This window comes from Salarias fasciatus, chromosome 4 (genome assembly GCF_902148845.1).
Source record: "Salarias fasciatus chromosome 4, fSalaFa1.1, whole genome shotgun sequence".
Taxonomy (NCBI): Eukaryota; Metazoa; Chordata; class Actinopteri; order Blenniiformes; family Blenniidae; genus Salarias; species Salarias fasciatus.
The window spans coordinates 12,931,380-12,953,874 of record NC_043748.1 but is presented as its reverse complement, the minus strand read 5'-3'; the positions used below and the strand labels follow the sequence as shown (position 1 = coordinate 12,953,874).

At 45.7% G+C, this 22,495-nt stretch overlaps 1 protein-coding gene across 5 annotated transcripts in view; it reads right to left on the bottom strand.

Annotated features, from left to right (window-relative positions):
- Positions 1–22,495, bottom strand: part of LOC115387146 (RNA binding protein fox-1 homolog 2-like) — a 50,394-nt gene that overhangs the window by 26,677 nt on the left and 1,222 nt on the right. For 3 of the 5 annotated variants that reach the window (XR_003931344.1, XM_030089744.1, XM_030089745.1), the window contains exon 2: positions 10,213–10,263. Coding sequence is in view for 4 of the 5 variants with exons in the window: in XM_030089744.1 (XP_029945604.1) it covers positions 10,213–10,263 (51 nt within the window). In the remaining variant the exon portion in view is untranslated. Of the gene's footprint in view, positions 1–6,617; positions 7,333–10,212; positions 10,264–22,495 lie in introns of those variants that run through there. The other 2 variants (XM_030089746.1, XM_030089747.1) reach the window with 1 other exon arrangement.

The following is a 22,495-nucleotide window of genomic DNA, read 5'->3' as shown; positions in this document are numbered from 1 at the left end:
TTACAGATTCCTTCATTTCCTTTGCATGTGATTAAAGTAAGAACGTTTTCAAGAAGCTCACAACCACTCATCTCTTTGTTACGTAAAGCCAGACGTGGAGGTGCTTTTCCCTTTAAAACCATGGATAGTCGCCCCTCTAAGTCACTCAGTTTCTTCATTGCATTCATCAAAACTGAGGCTATGACCATCTCCTTATAGGGCCGCCTCTGTGAAGAAACGCTCTCCTCTTCCTGACTGTGAGCCAATCAGATTACATGGAGGTTCACCTCCAGCTCACTGGCTCACATCCAGAGTGCACATGGACGCCTGCCTCATAAGCTGAGAGCGAACCACGAGCTACAGATCTTAAAGGTTCCATTTCCATTACGTTTCAAGAGAACACACATTGTTTTGTTTTCGAAAGTTTTCGCGTTCACACGACGACATTTTGAAAACCTCCACTAACACGGAAACAACTAAAATGCTGAAAGCGATGTGGCTTTCATGACGGGCCACTGGTGGGTGCCGTTTGTTTCTGTAATGAAACAACACAATAATGAACACAGAGGACAATACACGACAATGTTTATAGTGCATCTGTAGTTACAGATATTCATATGGACAGACAGCGAAGTTGGATTATTAATATGGGGGAATCAACTCTCAAATCTACCAAGTCCCAGGAGATTATGGATTGAGATGAATCTGGAGACATTTGCAGACGTCTGGAGAAATGTTTTCAGAAACATGCATTTTCAGAAAAGTGGCTTAGACCAAGACTGAAATGTAAACAGACCCCCAAAACACTTAAAAACGTCTTGTAAACGAGGCCTTGGCGTGCACGTGGACGCCTATTTCGCAAACCCCGAGCAAAAGACCCTCCTGCATATGCTGCACTTTTTCCACCGCGGTGTCTGTCAGCAGCTCGTGTGCCGTCCTGGCTGAACTGCAGGCGGCTGTCTGTCAGTGACAGCAGCTCTGCGGCCCGGCTCCGAGCCGTGACGTGCAGCTTGTTGGTTTTTGACAGATCTGATCATCGTCACCATCTCTATCATTATAATAATCACACGGACAGTCTTCTCTCGAATGCTCTGACTCACCTTCGGCGATGAGGAATTAAAATCATATACATTTAGAAAGCACCAGCAGCAGAAGTCAGAGGATTTACGCACAAATTAGAAAAAAAGATCAAGAAAAAGGTAGAAGACTTACAATTAAAAGTAGCGTTGCTTCTGCATTCAGAAGCAACATTACTTGTGCATAGTGACAGATGAATAATCACATTGTTTCTACTTCAATATACAAGGCAAATACGATTCCAGAAGGAAGCTGTGATATACAGCATTGATAGAAAAACAGCTAAAAGTAAACATGCCAAAAAAAAAAAAAAAATCAACAGAGTATTATTGCCATAGCAAAGAATCAGTTTTGAAATCAAATGGCCAAATACTGCTTGGCTCTATGTCCAAATAAGATGACTGGTTGCTGCTGTTGTCTTAACTATCAGTGGGTTTGTAGAAGAGAATTATTGGTAATCTAAAGTTGTTCTTTGTTCAATAATCACATATTTTGCTAAAACAATCCTGAAAACAATCTACAGCTAAATGAATACTAGTGATTATCATCAGTGAGACTTCAACCCATCAAATGAATGATACAGATTATAAGTTATCAGCAAATGTGCAATTAGTTTATCATAATTTATTCACTGAATATATGTACAGTTAAATCCAAAAGAGTCATAAATAGCCAATACATACAGACCAGGCTAAAATGAAGTCCAATGTTTCTCTTTTTGTTCTTAGTTTTATTCAGTTCTGCATTGATTTATTTCAATGAGGCTGCTGTACAAGGTTAGAGGATTTTAATAGCTCCTCGGCTTAATATTTTCAATGCTTCTACCATGTGATGACACAGGATAACTTCAGTCTAAATTCTTCACGAATAAAAGTCAGATTTCAGTAGTTAAAATTATTCTTACGTAATTATTCCCTTACAAAATATCTTTGATGCTTTTTAATCCAAACGCAGGTTAAACAACAATGCAGTACACTCTTAAATGTAACCAGCTACGCTACCTGAACAGTGATGCTTTGAGTTTATTCTTTAATAATTCAATCTGTGCACTGCTGCTTTCAATACTTTAAGATCTGACACTGCAAATTCAGAGTCAACGCTGCGAGTCGGACTATCTGCACACCAGCCGTCATGCTGTTAGGAGAAGAAGTTTAGATGTAAAAACCCAGCAGGGCTGACTTACTGCTGCAGTTTAGGCTTATGCACAGTGTGTGTGTGTGTGTGTGTGTGTGTGTGTGTGTGTGTGTGTTGCACAACTGTATATCAAGCAGGAGGAAGCCGAGGAGATCCAGTACTGCATATATTTAGAGCTCTACTGCACCGCGTCTGTGCATGGCATCGCCTGTGTTGTTCCTTCCTGCACGCTGGCTCGGCTGCGAGGGAACACGTGGAGTACTTTCACACCTCGGCCCACTGCACGCCGCCTCGGGCAGCGGCAGTTAGAGCGGCATTAGTGTCGGACGATATCACCGTGCTTTTAATGGGCGGTGGGAGACCGGCGAAGCCCGAGGTGGAGTAGTCTCACACATCGCATTAGACCAGCAGCACTGAGGACTCGGCTCTTCGGCTTAGTGTTGCTAACATGTATCACGGAATGGGGAGGCGGTGTTATCCGTCACACACAAAGAAATACCCACAATCTTGAGGGATATCTCTAAATATCAGAAGCCCAGCATGCAGTCACCTGGTTAAACAGTGTTTTCTGTGCGCACTAAACAATCACATCTTCACTCTTTTTTTTTTTTTTTTTTATTCGTGTGTGTAAAATTGTGTAAACTGTGCAGCTCCGCTCACACAGAAAGAGCCACATGCCTCCCTGAGGGAAACGGACACGGGTATGGATCTTTTGCAGACTCCTGGAAGGCTTGTTGCTGTGCAGTTTGCACCAAGTGCTGACTGCATAATCAAACCAAAACATTTTGTTAGAGGCACATCAGCAGGCCTCAGCATGGAGTTACATCCCCCTCCTATCCGCCCCCACTGCGGCGAGGTTCGGGTCTTTCCTTATTCTGCAAAACGCAGCCAGAATAAAACTGATTTCTTCTTCTTCTTCTTTTTTAAAACATACATGAGCGAAACAGTTTGAGGAGTTGCAAGGCGGCTATCATTAGGCATATGCACAGGTTTTATACAGCCGCAGACACACAGAGCAGAAAGGTCTGCTGCCTAATTTATCTGCTCCTGCTGTTTGTGTTGGTTGATGTCAGCCCGATATCTGCAGATAGCTGCCTAGCTACCCAGCAGGTTGGGAAGGAACAGACTTAACAAAGATGAATCCACACACTCATCAGTCGGCTTTCACAGCTTCGCTCCTCGTCATCAGATAAGACGCCACACCATCAAATGAAACTCAGCAATTGGATCATTGTCAGGGGATATTTTTCTGCTTCTTGTCAATACAACCAGCAGGCGCATTACAAGCTGAGGCTGCAGCATTATGGCTAAAATGACAATCATTAGTATTTTGCTACACCTTTTGTGTCTTTCATCTTGAAAATGAAACTCAAATTAGGGCTAGTATTTATACGTTAAGAGTGTGTTTCCTGGAAGCAAAATGTGCGTGAAATTCACCCAAGATGAAGGGTGAACTGAAAATAACTGTCACAGATTGCAACCATTAGGATGTGTGCTGCACAAGTAAGTGCTTTGCAGGTTAATAACATGAATTGCTGCAGTCAGAATTATTAAAAAAAATAAATAAAAAAGGAATGCAACCCACTGTCAGGTTTACAATTGAGCAAAGAAACAACACCTTAAACATGCGTAGAGCTACGCCTGCCCCAGCCAGCAGTGTTTTCATGTCTGTGCGACCATCTGAGGTCTGGATATGACGGGGTGAAGATCTCGGGCTCCGGCTGCAGCTGGGAAGGGACTGCCGCACGAGCACTCGGCACGAAATATGCTTTCAAATCTCACAAAGTCTCCAATAACACCACATAAGTCCACAGACATGGAGCTTCTCGGCTTTTCTTCTTTGCAGAAAAAGTCTGAAAACGTGCCAAATGCAGGAACAACACTGACACTCATCACGTTAACATAATCAGACATCAGTTTTATACTTTTTCACACTCTAAATTGAGTAGGATGCCATTATTTAGTTACAAATCAGAGAACACGGTAAAGTAGAAATTAAACTCTATGTCAGATCTCGAAAACCACACTCTCCCTAGGATTTACTACTGTGCTTTAGTGGAACATAGCCTAACATGAGTATCAAGTTAAGCGGAGCAGCTGTGAGGCTTTCGGGATGCAGATTCACTGCATTTTTGGAAGCTTCCAGCCTATTCAAATCACAGTAAAACAAAAAAAGAGCAGACATGAAGCTTTAAACTGTGACTGACGCTTTCCACAAATCTTTAAAGTGTTGACACAGACAAAAAAAAAAGAAAAAAAAAGCTGCTATGAGTAGAGTATTCAATTCCATTTCTTCCTGAAAATCATGAATTTTAAGTACATGGTTCTTTATTTTGTCGGGGAAAGTTGTGAGAAAGGCAAAAAATTTCCATAAAACGTGAAGTTTCTAGTCATTTCAATCACGCATAATCTCAAAGGATTACAATGAATTTCTTCTGGCTTTCATAAAAATAATGGGAGAATGCACTGGCCTGCACCAAGCCCTGTCTAGCGTGCATTTAGCTTTGGCACGTTTGGAATATTTAGCCATCTGTAGTGTTAGCACGGCGGACTGCAAAATGGTGACGGCAGTATTTTTAATGCTTGTTGCAGTTACTGTACGCAAAGAAACTCCCAACCGCAGTGTGCAATGAAGAAGTGTCACCCAAAATAGAGGGCGCCGCCATAAATTTTAACAGGGCACGGTGTGACTGCTGGTGTGTCACCTTCAGAGTGCATTCCCACATGGAGCTCGCCCTCACACCCCTCCAGTTACTACCGCTATCCTCCATTTGGCGTCATTCTCTTTGAAGACGAATAATGTGTTTAGCTTACGGCGGGGAAGGAGTGCGGTGGAGGAGGGGAAGGAGACAGAAATGGAGGAAAAACAGGAGAAGCACATTAGGGACAGAGATGGTGGAGGAAAAAAAAGAGGGCTCGTGTGGGGAACGCAGACGTTCGATTATGATATTTAAGGGCTTTGCAGGGAAGAGGAGCTTGACTGGATTTGGGACTATTATATGCAGAATCACCCTATCATCATTCGTGCAGTCACTCACAACTGAACTGCATTTATGGTGCGGATGTAGGGTAATAAAATATATGGCTTGGACACCGCGGTGAGCAGACACTCATAAAACAACTGATTTACTGTTAATTGTAAGATGTTTGACACTTCAACGGCATTGTCTATTTAAAGTAAAAATTAAATACAAATGGTGTGATATATTTTAACATTTTTAAATGTACTCTATATGGGTATAAAGCCCTTAAACTATATAATAAATTACTGAAGTATCATAAAACACCAGAACGTTCTAGTGTATGAGCATTTTGTTTCACATTATCATAAAAGTTGACTTTTTTCTCAGGATTTGGAAGACTGAACGGTGGTGTGCACCTATGAATGGGTCAGAAGCAGGTCTGTGTGGGAGCTGTGCCACAGGGGAGCGGGTAGTAAAGTACGCCAACAACTGGTGAGCGTGTGTGTGTGTGTGTGTGTGTGTGTGTGTGTGTGTGTGTGTGTGTGCCTTTCTGTGTGTATAGAAACAGCTGTGCCTTGGCACCTGTCTCCTTCAATCCGGCAGACGGATGAAGTTTGCGCCGCCCGGACAGCACAACAAAATCTCTGCCGCCGTATTCTGCGCGCATGACACAAAACAACACATGCGTGTGTGCGTGAAACATTATGAGACGCTGTGAGCAGTGTGCGCTCGCAGCGAGCCGCTGTACATGCATGTCAACACAGGCCGTCTGAACAGCAGTTCCTGCTTGGTGCCTGCGCGGCACACGTCCCTCCCCCCAACAATCCTGACGCCCGCCTTTAGGCCCAAAGGAACCCGAGACCGGCGAGCAGGACGTGCTACAACAGAGCTAGAGAGCAGCTCTCATCCTCAGGCTGTCTCTCAGCTAAAGTAGCACAGACACGCCCACCATATGTGAGGAGCAGCCTGTACACAACATCTACTGTATAAACATTATAATAGCATGCTAAGTAAGTGCCGTTTCTCTGCAAACCCTGTGCAAGCATACTTCTTTCTTGCAGTTGACCGTCTGCACTCCAGTTACACAGAGTCACGATAAATGCATATTCAAAAATAGCAGAAGCAAAATATTTGTAGCATTTCTTCCAGGCTAATCTCAGGTAATTGGCTGCAGAGAGTTAAAAAAAAAAGTGAAAGCAGCAGAGCTGCAGGGACAAGCCCTGCTGTTAGCCCGATGCCCTGCCAACTATCTGACAAAGGCCTCACCTGGGCCAAGGCACTGCACACCAGAACAGGCCACACACCATAAACAGCACCCCAATTAGCGCTTTGCTACGCCAAACTCAAGCAATTAAAGCATCTAATAGCCTCTATTGCTTCCCAAAATTTGCCTCGCACTGCTAAACATGTGCATGCCATAGTTTATTTAAAAAAAGAAAGAAAAAGCTGAAGGAGTGAACTTACCGATAACACAGCTGGGTAGTAAAGCCCCATCATTGTCTGATCTAGAGGAACAACTGCCGGCCAGCTCTCTACTTCCCCGGCTCCTCTCCCCTCTCCTCCTTTCTGCGCCTCTCGCTCTCCTCCTGCTCTTCCTCTCCCGTGTCTGTGCTCTACGACCATGAGCCGACGATGACTTCAGTCCACGTCCGTCTCACACATTCAAATTCTCCCTCGTTCACTCCCTCTTCCTCCCTCCTTCCCCGAGCCGACGTCCCTGCTTCTGCCTCTCCGGCACGCAAGCCGTGTCTGCCTGTCACTCTCCGCCTCTCCTCTCCTCGTCTCTCCGGCCCTGCCGCTGATCCCCCTTGGGCCTTTCTGTCTCTCTCCTCCTGCCAGCCCGAGTCTCTTCTCTCCGCCTCTCTCGCCTCTTTGCTCTGCGTCTGTCATTCACATGCTCGCGTTACACGTCCTGCTTGCTCCCCCTGCTTCCACTTGTTCCCGCCCCTCTTTTAAAACTTTCCCTCCCTTTCATCCTCGATCCCTCCTATCCATCAAAGCATCCTTCCTCCCATGTAGCCACATAACCTTGTGTGTGGATTGAGTCAGAAAGCGGCTGCTGTCTCCTCAAAACCCCTGGAGGGAGACAAGAAACAGGAAAGGAAGAAGATGCTGTCTTCTAGCCACGCGCTCTCTGCCTGAGAGCACAGAACACAAATGCGACCCCCACTGCATTGCAGCTTTTTTTTGATGATTTATTTATTGCGTGGCAGCCTGTCAGCTCCAAAAAGCAGTGGTAGGTAGGCCAGCCGGTAGACGGCTAGGTAGCTAGCTGCGTGGGTAGGCTCCAAGATCACCATCGCGCTGCAGCGAGCTGCCTTCATCACGGAGAAGGGAGCATTCACAAAAAACCGAGGAGGCGCCGGCCCCAGTCCCAGAATCAAGACCTCAACCTGCACCATGAGTCTCCATCGCGCTGCATTGCGCCTTTTTCCTTCTGGCTCGGTTCTCTTAAGTCCCAATGCCGTATTGTTAGGAGGCGCCTAATTTGCAGAGATGAGGGTGCAGTTCCTTGCACTGCATTTCCATATGGGAGGGACTGAACTCTGCGGAGGAAAAAAAAAAAAAAAAAGAAGCCCTGATGCCAAACATTCAGACATCTGCTGAGTCTGGCGAGAACGGGGTCCACAGGGATGAAGGGATGGAGGGAGGGAAAGATAAGTGATTGGAAGTGGTGGGGCAAACGACGGGACCGGGCTGGAAAGGATGAGAGAGGAGGACAGTGGATGCGAGCGAGAGATAACGGGATCGGGAGATAAATGGATAAAAGCCTGGGTGAAAAAAAGAGCGGGGGGGAGTGACGGGATTAGGGGCTGTAAGTGAGGAGGATGAGAGGATGAATAGGGGATGATCTCGGGATTAAGTACACAGAGTGAACACAGCGATAAACACACACGGTCGTGCACAAACACATTCATATAATGTACACACAGATGCGGCGTGATTGTGTTGTTAAACCTTGGCTGGATGGACACAAACCGACTGAAACAAAGGCCAAACTCTCATCGTATGCCTCACAATAAGGCCTCATCCATCAAGAACACTTTCCACAGATTTATCATTGGTCTCATGGATTGCAGCTGCTCCATACAGATCATCCCACATGCTTCAATTTCAAAGTGATTGGTGGATTAACTCCAAACTTCAACTATAATAGTGTCCAGTACAGTTTCAATTCAGATTTGAGAAATTGACACTGAAAGTCGTGATCGGCTGTGACATCCTGCATTCATTCCTCAAAGGGGCTCCTTCAATTTCAATTAGATCTGCTCTGAATAAAAGTGTTTCCCGCACAATCATGAATGATGCCACCTTATTTTCTGCCTACTGTGACTGAATGTAATCCAATTTAGACCAGGACTTTCAGCCTTTATGACACCGTCGATTATATTCTGTTCATTCAGTGCTTATTGCCATGTACGTTGCTACCCTTGATTATTTTTGTGATCTAAACAGGAAACCAAGGCCCTGCGGGTCAGAAAGGAGTGTGAACACACCCAGACACACACCTCACAGCGGCAGGAAGCCTGAAAGAGCTTGTCGCCATTTAACACACTTCTATATTGACACAGGCAAATCTACAGTCAGTTCAAACACGTATAAATTATATAAGACAATGAGCAGCCCCATATCGCAAAGCTAGACTCGGCGGCTAACTCCATTTGCATGATAACCAGCAGCTAGTGCGCTGGAGACTCCTAATGTGTGCTTGAGGCCAGAATGCATTAGTGCAGACGACTTTTAAATCATTTACAATACAAATGCTGTGAAGTGTGTTGGCTCTGAATTTCACAGATGACAAGAGTTCAGACGCCCTGCAGATCACAAGTGCTCGCTGCCCAGATGTTTGACTTACAAGCGCATGAATATGACAAAGAATATGAGCCCGCACGAACCGAACGGCTGACGTTTGTATAATAATCAGCTTCCATTTCTGTTTCACTTCTGCTGAACATCCCTGCCACATTCGACAGCACAGAAATACGTCATAATTGTGGTGACGAGAGACGATGACATCTGAACGAGGCTGAAAGCCTCCGAGCTGAATTCTCACTGTGCGTCTTTCGTTCACACTCTCCGAGTCGTATTGCCAAGAAAGGAGAAGGGTTGAGCGGGAGCAGAGGAGGGGACAGGAGGAGGGGACGGGGGTCGATGAGAATCTCCCGTGTTGTGATGATGAGGGGAGGAAGGAGGAAGGCTGGGGGCGAACGGGCTCACAGACCAACACTCCCCTCCTGTGGCACTGCCAGAGAGCTGCACATCCCCAACACACAGCGGGGACGCACACAAAGACAAAAGGTGCACACGCCGAGCTGCGCTCGCTCAAACACAGTCAAACGGGGTTGGAACACACACGCGCACGCACGCGCACACATGCACGAGAGCTGAGCTGGTTTGAGCCGCTCAATGTGCTCTGCTGCTTGGAGGTAGATAAGAAAATAGTCAGCTACCCCGCCGCTGCGCTGCACTCATTACCGAGAGCAATATGCATGGAGAGACACTTAGTACGAGAACGAAACAGGGAAACTGAGAGAGGCTCAAAGAGAGAGAAAGTGTGAAAGGATGGAAACACACTTTGTTGAAAAGAAGAAGGAAAAAAAAAAAAAGCCCAGCAAGTGGAGCGTGCAGCACGGCTTAGCGCGGAGAAGGTGATAGGATAAGTTCTCCGCTTTCTAAGGGTCAGGGCTTTGAAAAAGAAGCTGCAAAATTCTCCAGAGAGATGTCATGCAGGAGCTCCAGCATGCTGCAGGAGAACAGCGTCGCCACCGTGCAGGTAATCGTGAAGTAGATGGACATATAAGCTTCACACTAGGAGTAAAAATGGTTTGATGCATTTGAATTCTCTTATACCATATATTCTCTTCTATCCAGAGAACAAGCAGCGTTTGATTTACTGGTCTTCACAGGCTCAGCGCCGCTTTCACTGCTGCTCTGAGCGGCTGAATGATTGAAAACTCGGGAGTCAAGGATTCTGTGTCACATTATTTTCTTTTTTTCTTTTTTTTTTTTTTTCAAATTTATTGTTACAGAGATTCGCAAGTAGTCACTAATCTCTTACCTGACTGTGAGGTGGGTATCCATGGAAACCGGGGTTTAAAGGCTCATTGTTCTGCAAGAGACAACAGGAGGGATGAGAGCGGTGTGAGTGGCTGGGCTTTTGAAAGGAGTGGGTGCAGCATGAGGGTCCAAAACTTGCACATTACAGTTTAAAAAAAAAGAAACCTCAACCAAATGGACTAGAACATTTTTTTAATGCTTTTCTCAATTTCATAATACTATCTTACAACCTAGTTCCAACAGCATCAACAAGCTTGGTGGAAACATCTTTAAAGCCCCCTGGTGGCTGGTTGCAGTATAAGTCATAAAACCCGCACTCTTTGTTTGAGTGAATCAGATACTAAAATAACAAAATAAAGAAAATAGAGTCTTATTTAAAAAGGGTTGCATCGCTCATTGGGTTTTAATTTGTTATCAGAATCCAAAAACAACAAAAACCCAAACAGTTGGATGATTGACAGCAGCTCTGACTGACATCGAGATTTGCGATCAGGGTCAAGCAGGTTATGGACAACGCTGAGAAATCATTGTTTTATGGCTGTAAATGATGTCTCTAGCGCAGGAACGGCAGGTCATGTCAGGTGTAACCCACGTGTGGCTTTTCACAGTGTTATCCCATCAAATTCACCCAACTGGGACCCGGAGAGCAGACAGCTGGACAAGCATACCCCCCTGTGACCGTCTCTCCAAATGGTTTCTGAGTTGAAACAGCCATGATGCACACTGTTGGCCCTGCCAGGGACTCATCCCCTTTGGGGTCTTTGGCATTCATGATACAGCAGGCCTGATTACCGGAGGAGAAATGTATCAGGCGGCCGCAGAAGCGAATCTCTTGCTCACAGACCATGCTGGAGGTCTGTGCCATCCTCACAATGTCAATAGGCTCTTGCTTCTGTGTTCTCGACATTAGGAACTGAAGATCCACCAGAGGAAAGTGGTCGCAGAACTGTTTCACTGGCATCAATTGTTGAGCAGGATAAAGGTTTAACATGCCATCCATCATGCATTTCATTTGGTTTCTCCAATCAATGATGGAGCTTAATGCTTTTCACATGTTCATGAAACAATGAAAAACATTTTATCAGAGTAACCTTGTTTTCCGGTTCTTGGGATTAGACACAGATACAATGATGTTCAGTAGTAGAATAAAGTTCACACAGGGATAGAAGACACTTCCCTGGGGGGGGGGGGGGGGGGGGGGGGGGGACTACACAGTGAAATTAGGTTACCAGTTAACTTTCTATTCTACTGCAGAGATAGTTCATCAGTCATGACATCCACCCAAATATCCATTCAGATCCAGCTTTGCTAACAATCAAAGACCCAGTGACAGAGGGTGAGCCCCTCATTCCTCACGGACCCCGCTCAGAAACCAGTGTTGTGGTTAATTGCTCTATAATTACTTTTAATTAGATTATTTCTGTCTCCGTCACTCGCTTTTCTTTGTGACTATTATTTTCTCCTCTGTGTCACTTTGCCCCGACAAGAGAAGCCATTGTTTGCGGCACGCTGAGGTGAGGAGGAGGCGGAGGCAGAAGAAAGGGTAGAAACACAAAGAGGGGGTTGGAGTTGGGGGGCTTTTGGGGGGTGGGGGTAAATGGAGGCCTGGAACAACGAGGGAAAGTTAACCAAACGATGATATTTTGACAGAAGCGAGAGAAAGAGAGAGATGACGACGGCACAGTCTAGCCTGCTGGCGTGCCTTGCAGAGAAAACATGACCGCCTAGTGAGACTCATGCCTGTGCGCTCGAGGAGGAGCTGAGGCATGAGGGAGAGAGCGGGGGGAGGGGGAGAGGAGAAGGGTGAAGGTCTGAGGAGGCAGGAGTGAGAGAGATGTGCGAGGGTGCCCATTTCTGCGCGGGGGGGGGGGAGGTCACGTTGGAACTGCTGATGTTTCATTACATTTGATCGGCGTAATAATTCTAATCCATGTGTCGACCCTTGGCCCAGGAAAGCTCCGTCGCCTTGCGAACAGCTTGAGAGTGGGTTGTGACGCGTCGCGGCGACGAGGAGGGCAGATCTGGCTTCTGAAGAGAGTCAACAGAGTTAACCCCCTGGCCCTGACCTCGGGCTGCCTGGTGCGGGAATCACTTCCTGATAAGGTTCATCTGGCCAATCAAGAGCAAGAGTGCGAGACAAGAGACTCCCAGTGACGGCAGGATGAAACGGCTTGTATTTAGGCGGAGGAACAAATGTTAATCCCAGCCAGCAGAGCTAAGCCGGTTGTTGGTTTAATGGCAAGGCGAGGAGCACTTTCTGATGGCCAGCATTACTCTTACACTTCCTGAACAATGTCGAAACTGTGTGTGACTATAACGTGTGGTAAAACGCCTTGACTTCCTGGAAACAATGAGTTAAATAATCCCAAACTCCAACTTTTGATTTTGAGCATGACACTTTTTTTTTTTTTTTGTTCCTTGGGGGGGGGGGGGAACACTTTGTAGAGCCACCTTTAACTACAATCCCAGCTGCAGGTCTTATGGTATATGTCTTTGCCAGCTCAGATTGGAATGAAAGTGTCTGTGAACAGACATTTTCAAGTCAAGCCACAGATTTTCAATTGGATGGTCGGGACTTTGAAATGTCCGTACCAACACAAATATGTTTTGATCTAAACCAGTTTATTGTTTCTCTGGCTATGTTTCAACTCACGGTCCTGCTGTAAGGTACAACCTCTGCTCCAGTCTCCTGCATCTCTGGATTTTAATTAGGAGAAGCACAGTAAAGGAGTCTGAACACACTTTTCCATTTTGAATTCGTAAAGAGACGTAACCATTTCCCTTTCACTTCATGATTATGGTTATGAATACTCTTATGAGCCGCTGCATTTTGTTTTCACTTCCCAACAATCCCGATAGTTTACTTCACTTTTATCGTTTCTATACGTGAAGATTTGTTTGAATCACAGCATACATAAAAAAGCCGTTGCATCGGCTATAAAAAGTTGGATGACAGTGATGTGAAATGTTCCAAATGCTACATTTGTTCTGTGCAGTTTTCTTTGCTCTTTTCAAGACTGGGACCTGAAGACAGGCAGGCACAGATGTGATGATGATGCATGGATGAACGAGGAGTCTAGACAGAGTGGGCTTCAGGGGAGCAAGAGCGTTATGAAAAAAGACGAAGCAGATGTAGAGAACAGGAATGAGAAACCTTTCCTCTTTTGATGTACGAGGCAAAAACTTTGACTTTGGTTGCGTTTCCAGACCCTGGGCCCGTCCGCTCTTTCCCCTCCTGTCTGAAACAGCCCTTTCTTTGTCTCCTCTCTCCATTTCCTGTTTCATCTGGAACCGATTTCCCCCTCGTGCCTCGTCCCCAGGGGGATCGTTCTCCTTGGTGCGCCGCGGTTGCGGGGAGAGAATGGACAGGCCTATATTGAGCGGCACACCGACTTCGTGTGGAAATCTGCCGGTGCTCAACGCAGCGCAGATAAAATGAGGTAAAAGTCGGCTGTTAGGACCCGAATCACAAGTCTACTCAAGCCTGAGGCGGTGTCGACGGGAATGAGAAAACTATTCGGAATGAAAAGAGATGTAGGTTGGGAGTTACCAACACTGTGGTGAATTTCAAGCAGGACTAACTGACATTGTGGTTTCAGAGCACCAAAACCTGGAGCCAAGTTGTTTTTTTCTTTGTTTCAGTGGTTGTCATTTAGCTTGTACTGCCACAAAATACCTAAAATTCTGTTTTTCATCACATTAGCAGTGGAGCTGAGGGTGGAGGCACTACGCTGGCAACAAAAAACTGGGAGTTGAAGTGGCATGCCAGTGAAATCTAAACCAAAATTATCCCGAGCCATCAAATCGTGGAGTCACTGTTGGTTCTGTACTGAAAAGAGTGCAGGAGGGAAAAAGAGAGGAGGAGGAGGAGTTTACGTAGCGGGAACAGAAGGAGGGAGAGAGCTGAGAGTTTTGCAACATCTGGATTCAATCTGTCTGCGAGAGAGGGAGGAGGGAGGGAGATGTGGGGAGTCGAGAGTGGACAGAGGAAAAAGAAAAGACTGAAAACGACGGGATGAAAATCAGGGCAGACACACACACACACACACACACACACACACACACACACACACACACACACACACAGGAGGGGGAGGAATGTGGGTAATAAGACGAGTGAAGCCAAGAAAGTGGAGAGAAATAAAAAAAAAAAAAAACAGCTAAACATTTGCAAAACGGAGACAATGAGTCATAAGCGAGGAATGCCATGTGATTTATATTTTCTTAAGGCCTGGGGGAAGGGATCGGGTCGGTGGAGGGGGGGGGGGGGGGGGGTCTGAACTTGATACCTAGTTTTTAGAGCCTCGTTTACTTACACCCACACAAAAGCAGACACATGCACACACACTCCCATTCCCAGTTGCTTTTAAGCAATATTGCACGCCTGCACGTCTTGGAAAGCGGACAAAAAGCACTCACATCTGTGCCTGCTGCACTTTTGGAAATCGAATGACTTTGAGCGGGCCCGGGTTTGACGCTGGGCTTTCGTGCCGCACTTTTGTAAGTTTCCATTAAGTTAATGCCATATAGTTTGCGAGCGAGGAGGAGCCTTTGAAGGCGCCGGCTGGCCGACTGCGAGGGCTTCAGAGTGCGCTGGCAGGGATCAGCAAAAGCACAGAAAACCAGTCACACTCACATAAACACATTCTCTCTCTCTCGCTCCACGGAGGGCAAAAACTAAAGGGCGTCACTCGTGTTTATTTTTTTTTTTCCTCTCTCTCCAACTTGCTATTTTAAGGAGAAGGAAAGAAGTTGGTGGAGCAATCGGGTTTGGGAGCAGGGGAAGAAAAAGGAGCAGCAGTGGTGGTGGAGGAAGGCAACATGACATGAGGTCAACAGATGGTGAAAGGGGGGTAGAGAGGGGGACGAGGGGGAGGAAGGAGGGTAATTAAGCGGGCTGCTGCAGGCAACCAGGGGTACCCAAACAGACCAGCCTGGTGGAGGGGGACGGTGCCAAATGCTGGCTTTCTGGTCTTATATCAGTAAATCTCAGAAATGTCCCACCTGCTACCACCAATCATCCCTGCAAAGAACAAAACCTTCTCCCCTCTGGCATATTTTTGCAGTAGTTGCTGTGATGTTGATATTTCATACCTACAAATAGAAGCAGAGCTCCTCACAACAATCAGGGGGAAAAAATTGCCACGTCGTCTCGTGACCAAGTTTTGCATCATTACGTTCACAGCGTGAGTTTCTCTACCAAATGTGTTTTTAAATAATCGTATCAAGTTGAATGAACTGGTGTGCCTCAGCATACTTTAAAAAACACAAATCTGAATAACCAATGAAAAATGGCAAATCAAAAGAAATCGCTTTTTTTTTATAAGAGCCCTAATTTAATATTTGAGAAGCAAGTCACATTTTACTTTATTTCATCAGTAGCACATCTGTGCCTTCTTCAAAGATTTCAACAGTTTGTCAAGTTGCATCTCCAAATGATCCTCCGTCGTCTAAATTTCGTCAGTAACCGCTCTGCTCCATCGAGTCAATGAAACACAATCAAAGCAAAAAAAAGTTCAAGGATACGCTCTCTGAGACGATCAGATACTGACAACATGTACTTTTTAAAGTGAAGGAGAAAGAGTCAGCAGAGGAGGCCATGTGGAGGGCGGAGGACGAGGGGGTGATGCATGTGATTGATGTGCGATGCTCCAAAAAGTGCAAAACGATGAGGCTGAAAATGATGAATGTATTGCAGGAAGTCGATGGGACAGGACAAGAGGACGAAGAGGACTGAGAGGACAGGTGGAGCTGCAAGTTTCATTCATAGCCGAGCTGAACTGCAACCACATGTCTGCATTTCTTTGAAAAGAGAAAGAGTCTGTCAGACGCCCCGAGTTATAAACTGAATAATGCACTTTCATATGATCAAGCAGTCCCAAAACAGGAGGCTGGAGGGGATGTATTATGTGGATTTAACAATGACTGTGTGCACCGCCACGAACAACAGACAACCTCTAGTTAGGAATTAAGCAGGTAGTGACATGTTGGCCACGAGCAGGTCCCCTCCACATGTCTGCAAACAGCGACCCGAGGACGCAGACGCTCACCTCTGATGAGGCCGCATTGTTTTCTAAATGTTACTGACAATGCAGCACTGTGCGCTGAATTAATGTGCAATTAGCGGTCTGATTAACCGGGGCTACTGTCTCCCTGCCTTCACGGAATAGTAAATAAGAGAATGCACTGGGAAGATATTTCTGTCAGCCAACACTGACGCTATCCACGTGGTTTAGGGACGCCCATGAGGAAGGCTAAACGACTAAACACCACCAGTGCACGTCACTTCGGCCAAGCAGAGTTTTATTCATGTCCAAGGCTCATTCGCTGCTGTGCACAGGCCCGACACCAGTCTGAGCTACAGTGGCAATCAATCTCTTTTCTGGTTGGAGTGCTCAAGTAATTATCTCCTCCCAAATATGAAAATAAGGTGGCTTGTGAGCAGTGTCAGACAAAAAAAAAAACAAAAACAAAAACAAAACAAAAAAAACAGCACGTAATCTCTCCATTGGAGCAATGCACAACCACATTCAACTGTCGGACATTGGCATGCAAGGAACAGCAGCTGCTGCTACACGCGTTCAATTCGATATAGTTTACCCAGACACTATGATCGGAACACATTTACCTTGAATACACTGTCCAATTTTGAGTGTTTTCTCTTTAAACTTATCAGCTCGTCTTAAGTCATCAACACAGTAATGAATCTCCAGGAAGTTCTCCATTCTGGTTATCACTAAACTAAGTGGTAATGGTAAAACCCTAGACTAAATGATAGACTCTTCCACAAAGACTGTTAAATGACTGGTTGCGCGTCTGACACCTGTTCAAAACTACAGGTTAGTGACAAAAACACCAGCTCTTGGGGTAGACGGCTTACCCTGAGAGTTAGGACAAAGCTCCACATTGGATTTCCTTCAACTTCCATCCATCTAGACACAGCAGGAGGCTTAGGCCCATCCAGACAACACTGGCTAAAAGAAACCTAAAACAGCCCGCCAATCCATAGCTAAAGACAACAATACCCTCACGAGTACGGAAAATTTAGAGCCATCAATCAAACAAACCAACATGTCTTTCAAGTCTTCAAGAAAACCACCCATGTGTGCAAAAAGAAAACGTGCAGACTCTGAACAGGACCACACAATTCAAAGAACACACGCAGAAAGGACTGCCTGTTCAAACACTTTGTATGTTCCCACAGTGGCTAAACTTATACAAGAAAAAACAAACTTCTGCTGACAGTGCATGAGTTGGCCAGGCTGGCCGGCACAGCAGCGTAACCACCGCTAAACATATTGGCCATTGCCAACTGTGGAGCGGGCCGTGCGCGTTGTGTAAGGTTCATTGACATGTCAATATTTTCCAGCCTGGTTAGGCTAACCCTCCCATCGGGATCTCTCCGTCATCTTCCTTCTTTCTGTCAAAAAACTGCAGATTTTTCATATATTATTTTCATGTATTTCTCTACTCCTGCTTTTTTTTGTAACGAGGGAAAAAAAGAAGAGCTATGAAACATTACACATGCAATTTTAGAGGTTCACAGATAGGCATCAATTATACTGTTCAGTACTTGTACTTAACTCTAATATCACTGTCGAAAACAGGGTGCGTGATTAACAGCCTCTGTTGTATAATCTGAAATAAACATTTTTCATCGGGAGCCAAAACAAATGATGTGATGCAAATTCATCATAGCCTTTAATAGTGACAGTTTCATCTGCTCAACTTATTAAAACTTTTACTCGACACAGTGTTACAAGCTGAAACTAATGTGTTTCTCACAAATCCAAACTGTATGCTAAATGAGCATCAAATATAAGTTACGTCACAATGCCTTCCCAGAGCGGACGGTACAGGATGTTCAGCGGAAGACGTGGCGGATCCTAAAAGTGGGGACTCGCGACGAGGATTCAATCATTATTCTAGACACAGAGACAGCTCCGACAACACCGTGGGAGTGCATCACAGCCGACCCCATGTAAGGGAAACACTCAATTGACATTTGGCTGTGTGTGTGTGGGAGGAGACGGGAGCACATGTGACAGTTTGGGGGCAGCCTTGGGGAGGTGGCATGTCGAGCTCAAGGGGGGTGGGGGTGGGGGTGGGGGGGTGCAGCCATGACATGATGACCATAAAGGGAGAGTTAACATGCAAGTGCCATGTTAAGAAGCTGAACCACTGTCCTTTATAGGAGCCATGTGAGGGAGCAATCTCAATGCTGGTCTGGTACTTTTTATGAATGGTGTGTTTCCTTTTTTCCTTCCCTTTAATCTAATTACTCCTTTATGCATTGGCAATATCTCTTTTGCACTTGTGCCAATAAAGCACAGTGAATTGGATTAAACAGAGGGAGCGATAGGAAAAGCAGAGGGAGGGAGGGAGGGAGAAGGAGAGTTAGGTAACGCTGTCTGGGGAATTCTTCTTGCTTATCATTGCCGGTTCAAAAGTCACGGGCAACTCGGCGGTTCAAAGTTTAGCAGCAATCATTAAACAGCAGGAGAGCCAAACGTGAGACCAGGTAGGGCCGAGTGCAACTTTCAAAAGAAGCGTATCAACACACGTCAGTGCACACTGAACACAGCCTGAGCCACAGCTGCCCCGCAACAAGGAGAGGTGACAGACTCGGGCCGCTATTGAACACTCTCAGGATCACACAAATAAATGCTGAACACAGGTGCAACAAACTCGGCTTCATAAGGCTGCTTTAATTTTAAACTACACGCACTGCGTCAATGAGAACAAAGCATGAAATTTGCATGTTCATTTTTGCAAAAATGCTGGAAAAACATAGAACTAAGAAAGCTACATTTCTAAGACAACTGCTATTTAAGCACTTGTGCAGCAAATTTCTGTATCTGCTTCACAATAATTGCAAGACGTAATCAAGTACTTCTTTAGGACCCCATTTACAGGACAATATTTCAAGTGAACAGAAACCTTTAGTAAACTATGTCCATTTTCACTGAGTTTTCATGAAGGGGCCTCTAGTGGTTGCTGCTGTTTGTTTCTGTAATGAAATCTACACACGGGCACCCAGAGAACAACACACCGTAAACATCAACAATGGCGAGTACACAGACATTTGTGTGGACAGACGACCAAGACGGATTGAGAATCCAGTGACTCTCAACTACAAAACTACTAAAAATGATCAAGTTACATCAATAATGTTTGAAAGCCAAGAAAAAATATCTTTAATAGTTAAAACATAACTTTGGAACACACTTGAGAACCTGCACTTGAGTTAAAAAAATCTGTATTAGAGAATCTTTTTACTGCAGTAAAGGATGAGAGTATCTCTGTTTAGATGAGTTTACTGACATCAAATACAAGAAGGAGACGATAGAAGTGTACTAATCACGAGGGAAATTCCCAAGTTAGAGCTGCAATTGCGCTAAAGAAGAAATGCTGTCATATCAGAATAAGAATGCATCCCCTCCAGGATCTTGTGACCTTTTCTTGAGATTATTGCATTAAATAAATGGCTTTGGAGCCAATTTTCAGCCAATTCAACAAAAAAAAACTGCACTGTCATCTGTTATTTTCAGATTAAAGTCGCCTGGTTTTCATTTTTATTTTCCAGTGCTTTTATTTTTCTAAATATACTTTCTTGTCTATTAAGTTACATCTTTTCATGTATTTCTCAAGAGGAAATGCAGTCCTTTTTGATGTTTCTTGCTTTTCATTTGATTTGAATGCATCATGGCGTGTTTGTGAGCTCTTGCGCCCAAAGTAACACATTTGGGATAACTGATGAAATTCTCCCATGTGAAGGAGGAAAATCTTTTTTTTTAAACTGGAATGTAAAAGTTAGTAATGTAATAACGTGTAATAACGAGTAATAACATTGCTAGGTTGTGCAGACTACGAATTACAAGGCCTTTGCATTGTGCTTTCTGCATTACAAGTCCTAACTTAACAACAAAACTATCTTAAAGGCTTGGAAAGACTTATTATCACAGCCAGCCACTCCCTGCTGGCGTATACATTATCATTAGCAACCAATATGACAAACTGAAAGTCTCACCGGGGGCCCGGGCTGACCAAAGTTTCACAAAGACAAACTCGTTGTAATAAATCCAGCTTGCAGTGAACTTTAGAAAGCGCAAACTGTTTACTATTGGTAAGAAGCTAAGCCGGTGATCTGTTAACCTCCTGCCCCCCTCCCCTCAGCTTTGGCCCATTAAAGCTATCAGTCTGGTTAATGCCCTCTCCTAAATGAGCTTTGATCTCGTTAGCGCGACACAAAGCCTCTTTACTGCCAGCGATAGGATAAATCGGCTCTCCGAAACGCAGACGGAGAGAGTTCAGAAACTGTACTCCTGCTACATGCGAGCGGTCCGCAGCAATGCCTCCAGGAGGACGCGTCAATAATACTAACCGTATGAGTGGGGGATGAAAAACGAAGCGAGAAGAGGGAGGAGGGGCGAACGGGAGTGAAAAACAAGTCACGTGGGCCCGAGAAAGAAATATGACATAGTTTTGAGTGACGGCAGATGATTCAAGAAATAAAGAGAAAATCAAAGATGGCAGAGAGGGGAGATGGGATGGCAATAAAAGAATGGAGGGGGGGAGGGTTTGTCTCACTGGCACACTGAAAGCCTGCGAACCAGGAGTCAATTAGCAATCTGGAAATATGCCTGGGGGAGGCGGGCGGAGGACAAATCAGAGGACAGCGAGAGGGGAGCAGGGAAGGAAGGGATGGGGAGGAGGGGACAGGAGCAACAAAAGAGAGGAGGCTGCACTCTCATTTATTATTACAGTCCTGATTTACAGTCTGCCTGGAAGGTCAGCAGTCTCCTCACTGGAGCTCTCAGCTGGAGTCCTATAGTAATTGCTGGGTGCATTTAGTTATCGGAGCACCCACTGAACTCCTCTTCGCCATCCCGAGCACACGGTCAGCTCTGCAGCTCGACTACCATGACTGAACCGCTGGTACATCCACTCAATGTCATTTTCCTTTTACTCGCATCCTTTGCATAAAGTGTTATTGAACGGCTCATCTTCATTCAGGCCCCATCCTCCAGCTTATCTCTTACCCCAGCTGATCATGTCACTCCTGCCATCCATCACCTCCCTCTCGTGCTTTATCATGATCCCTGATGGATGCACGCTAATGGCTCTGATTTTCTTGCTGTCCTCTCTCTCCTTGCCTCCATCCTTCATTTCCTCATACATCTATCAGCTGCTCTCACATCGAGCCGAGCTGCAGCTTCTCCCCTGCATCTCCTCTGTTTATGCCCCACTCTTTCCTTTTCTTTGTCCTGCACCTCCATGCCTCCCACCCTTTAATCCACTCACTTTCCCCTTCAATCCATCTATCTACTCATCCGATCTCTCTCTGCTACAGTGCACTCTATTTGCATGGCCCTCCCTTGCACAGTTCCCAGCAATCAATACAACTGATGGGCAGAGAATTTCCTCGCCACGCCACGCTGCTTATTGTCACATCATCTTTCGCCGGCGGGCTGTAACATTTCCCAACCACCACCGTCCGTCCGCTCTGAGGCTCGCCAGACTTCCAACGGGATAGCGCTGGACCTATTTGTCTTTGCAGCAGGTCAGCCGTGCTGCCAATTAAAGTATTTTACCCATTTCCACAGGATTCAATTACCTGCAGATGACCTCAAATCATGCCGGCCTGCCCTTCGACTACAGTTGATGGCGTTTCCTCGAGCTAAAACCGCAGACATCAGCGAAAATTGTCCCTTCTGAGATCGAATTAAGGGTGCTTTAAAGCATATGTGTAGGTGTAAGACTAGTGTGTGTGTGTGTGTGTGTGTGTGTGTGTGTGTGTGTGTGTGTGTGTGTGTGTGTGTGTGTGTATTTTAGTCAGGGAGAGGGAAAGGGAGAGAGAGGAAAATAGCAACAGATCAGGGGAGAAGTAGTGAGCGAGGAGCACCCCGGGCATCGGCGAGTACTCCACGTTACTGTAACTTGCTCAAATGAGTCCGGAGAGGGAGGAACGGCTGCTGATGCGGCGCTGCCTCAGCAGTCGAGTCATGATAGCGGGGAAGACCCCGTGTTAAGGAGGGCCCCCCTTTGCTCCTTCAAGCCTCCAGCAAAAAGGCTCTGTTCTTTGTCTTTCACGGTGGTGACCCCTCCCCCAATCCCTGTCTGCCTCTCTCTTTTAACACCTAGCGACAATCCAGAAGGGGGGCACAGGGACATCAACAGCACATGCTCTGCTCATTGGGATTTGTGGTGACTCACTGGAAAAGGTCTGACGAATTTTCGCCCATGTGAATTTCCTTTTGTTTTTCTAAAGAAATGCACTCCGG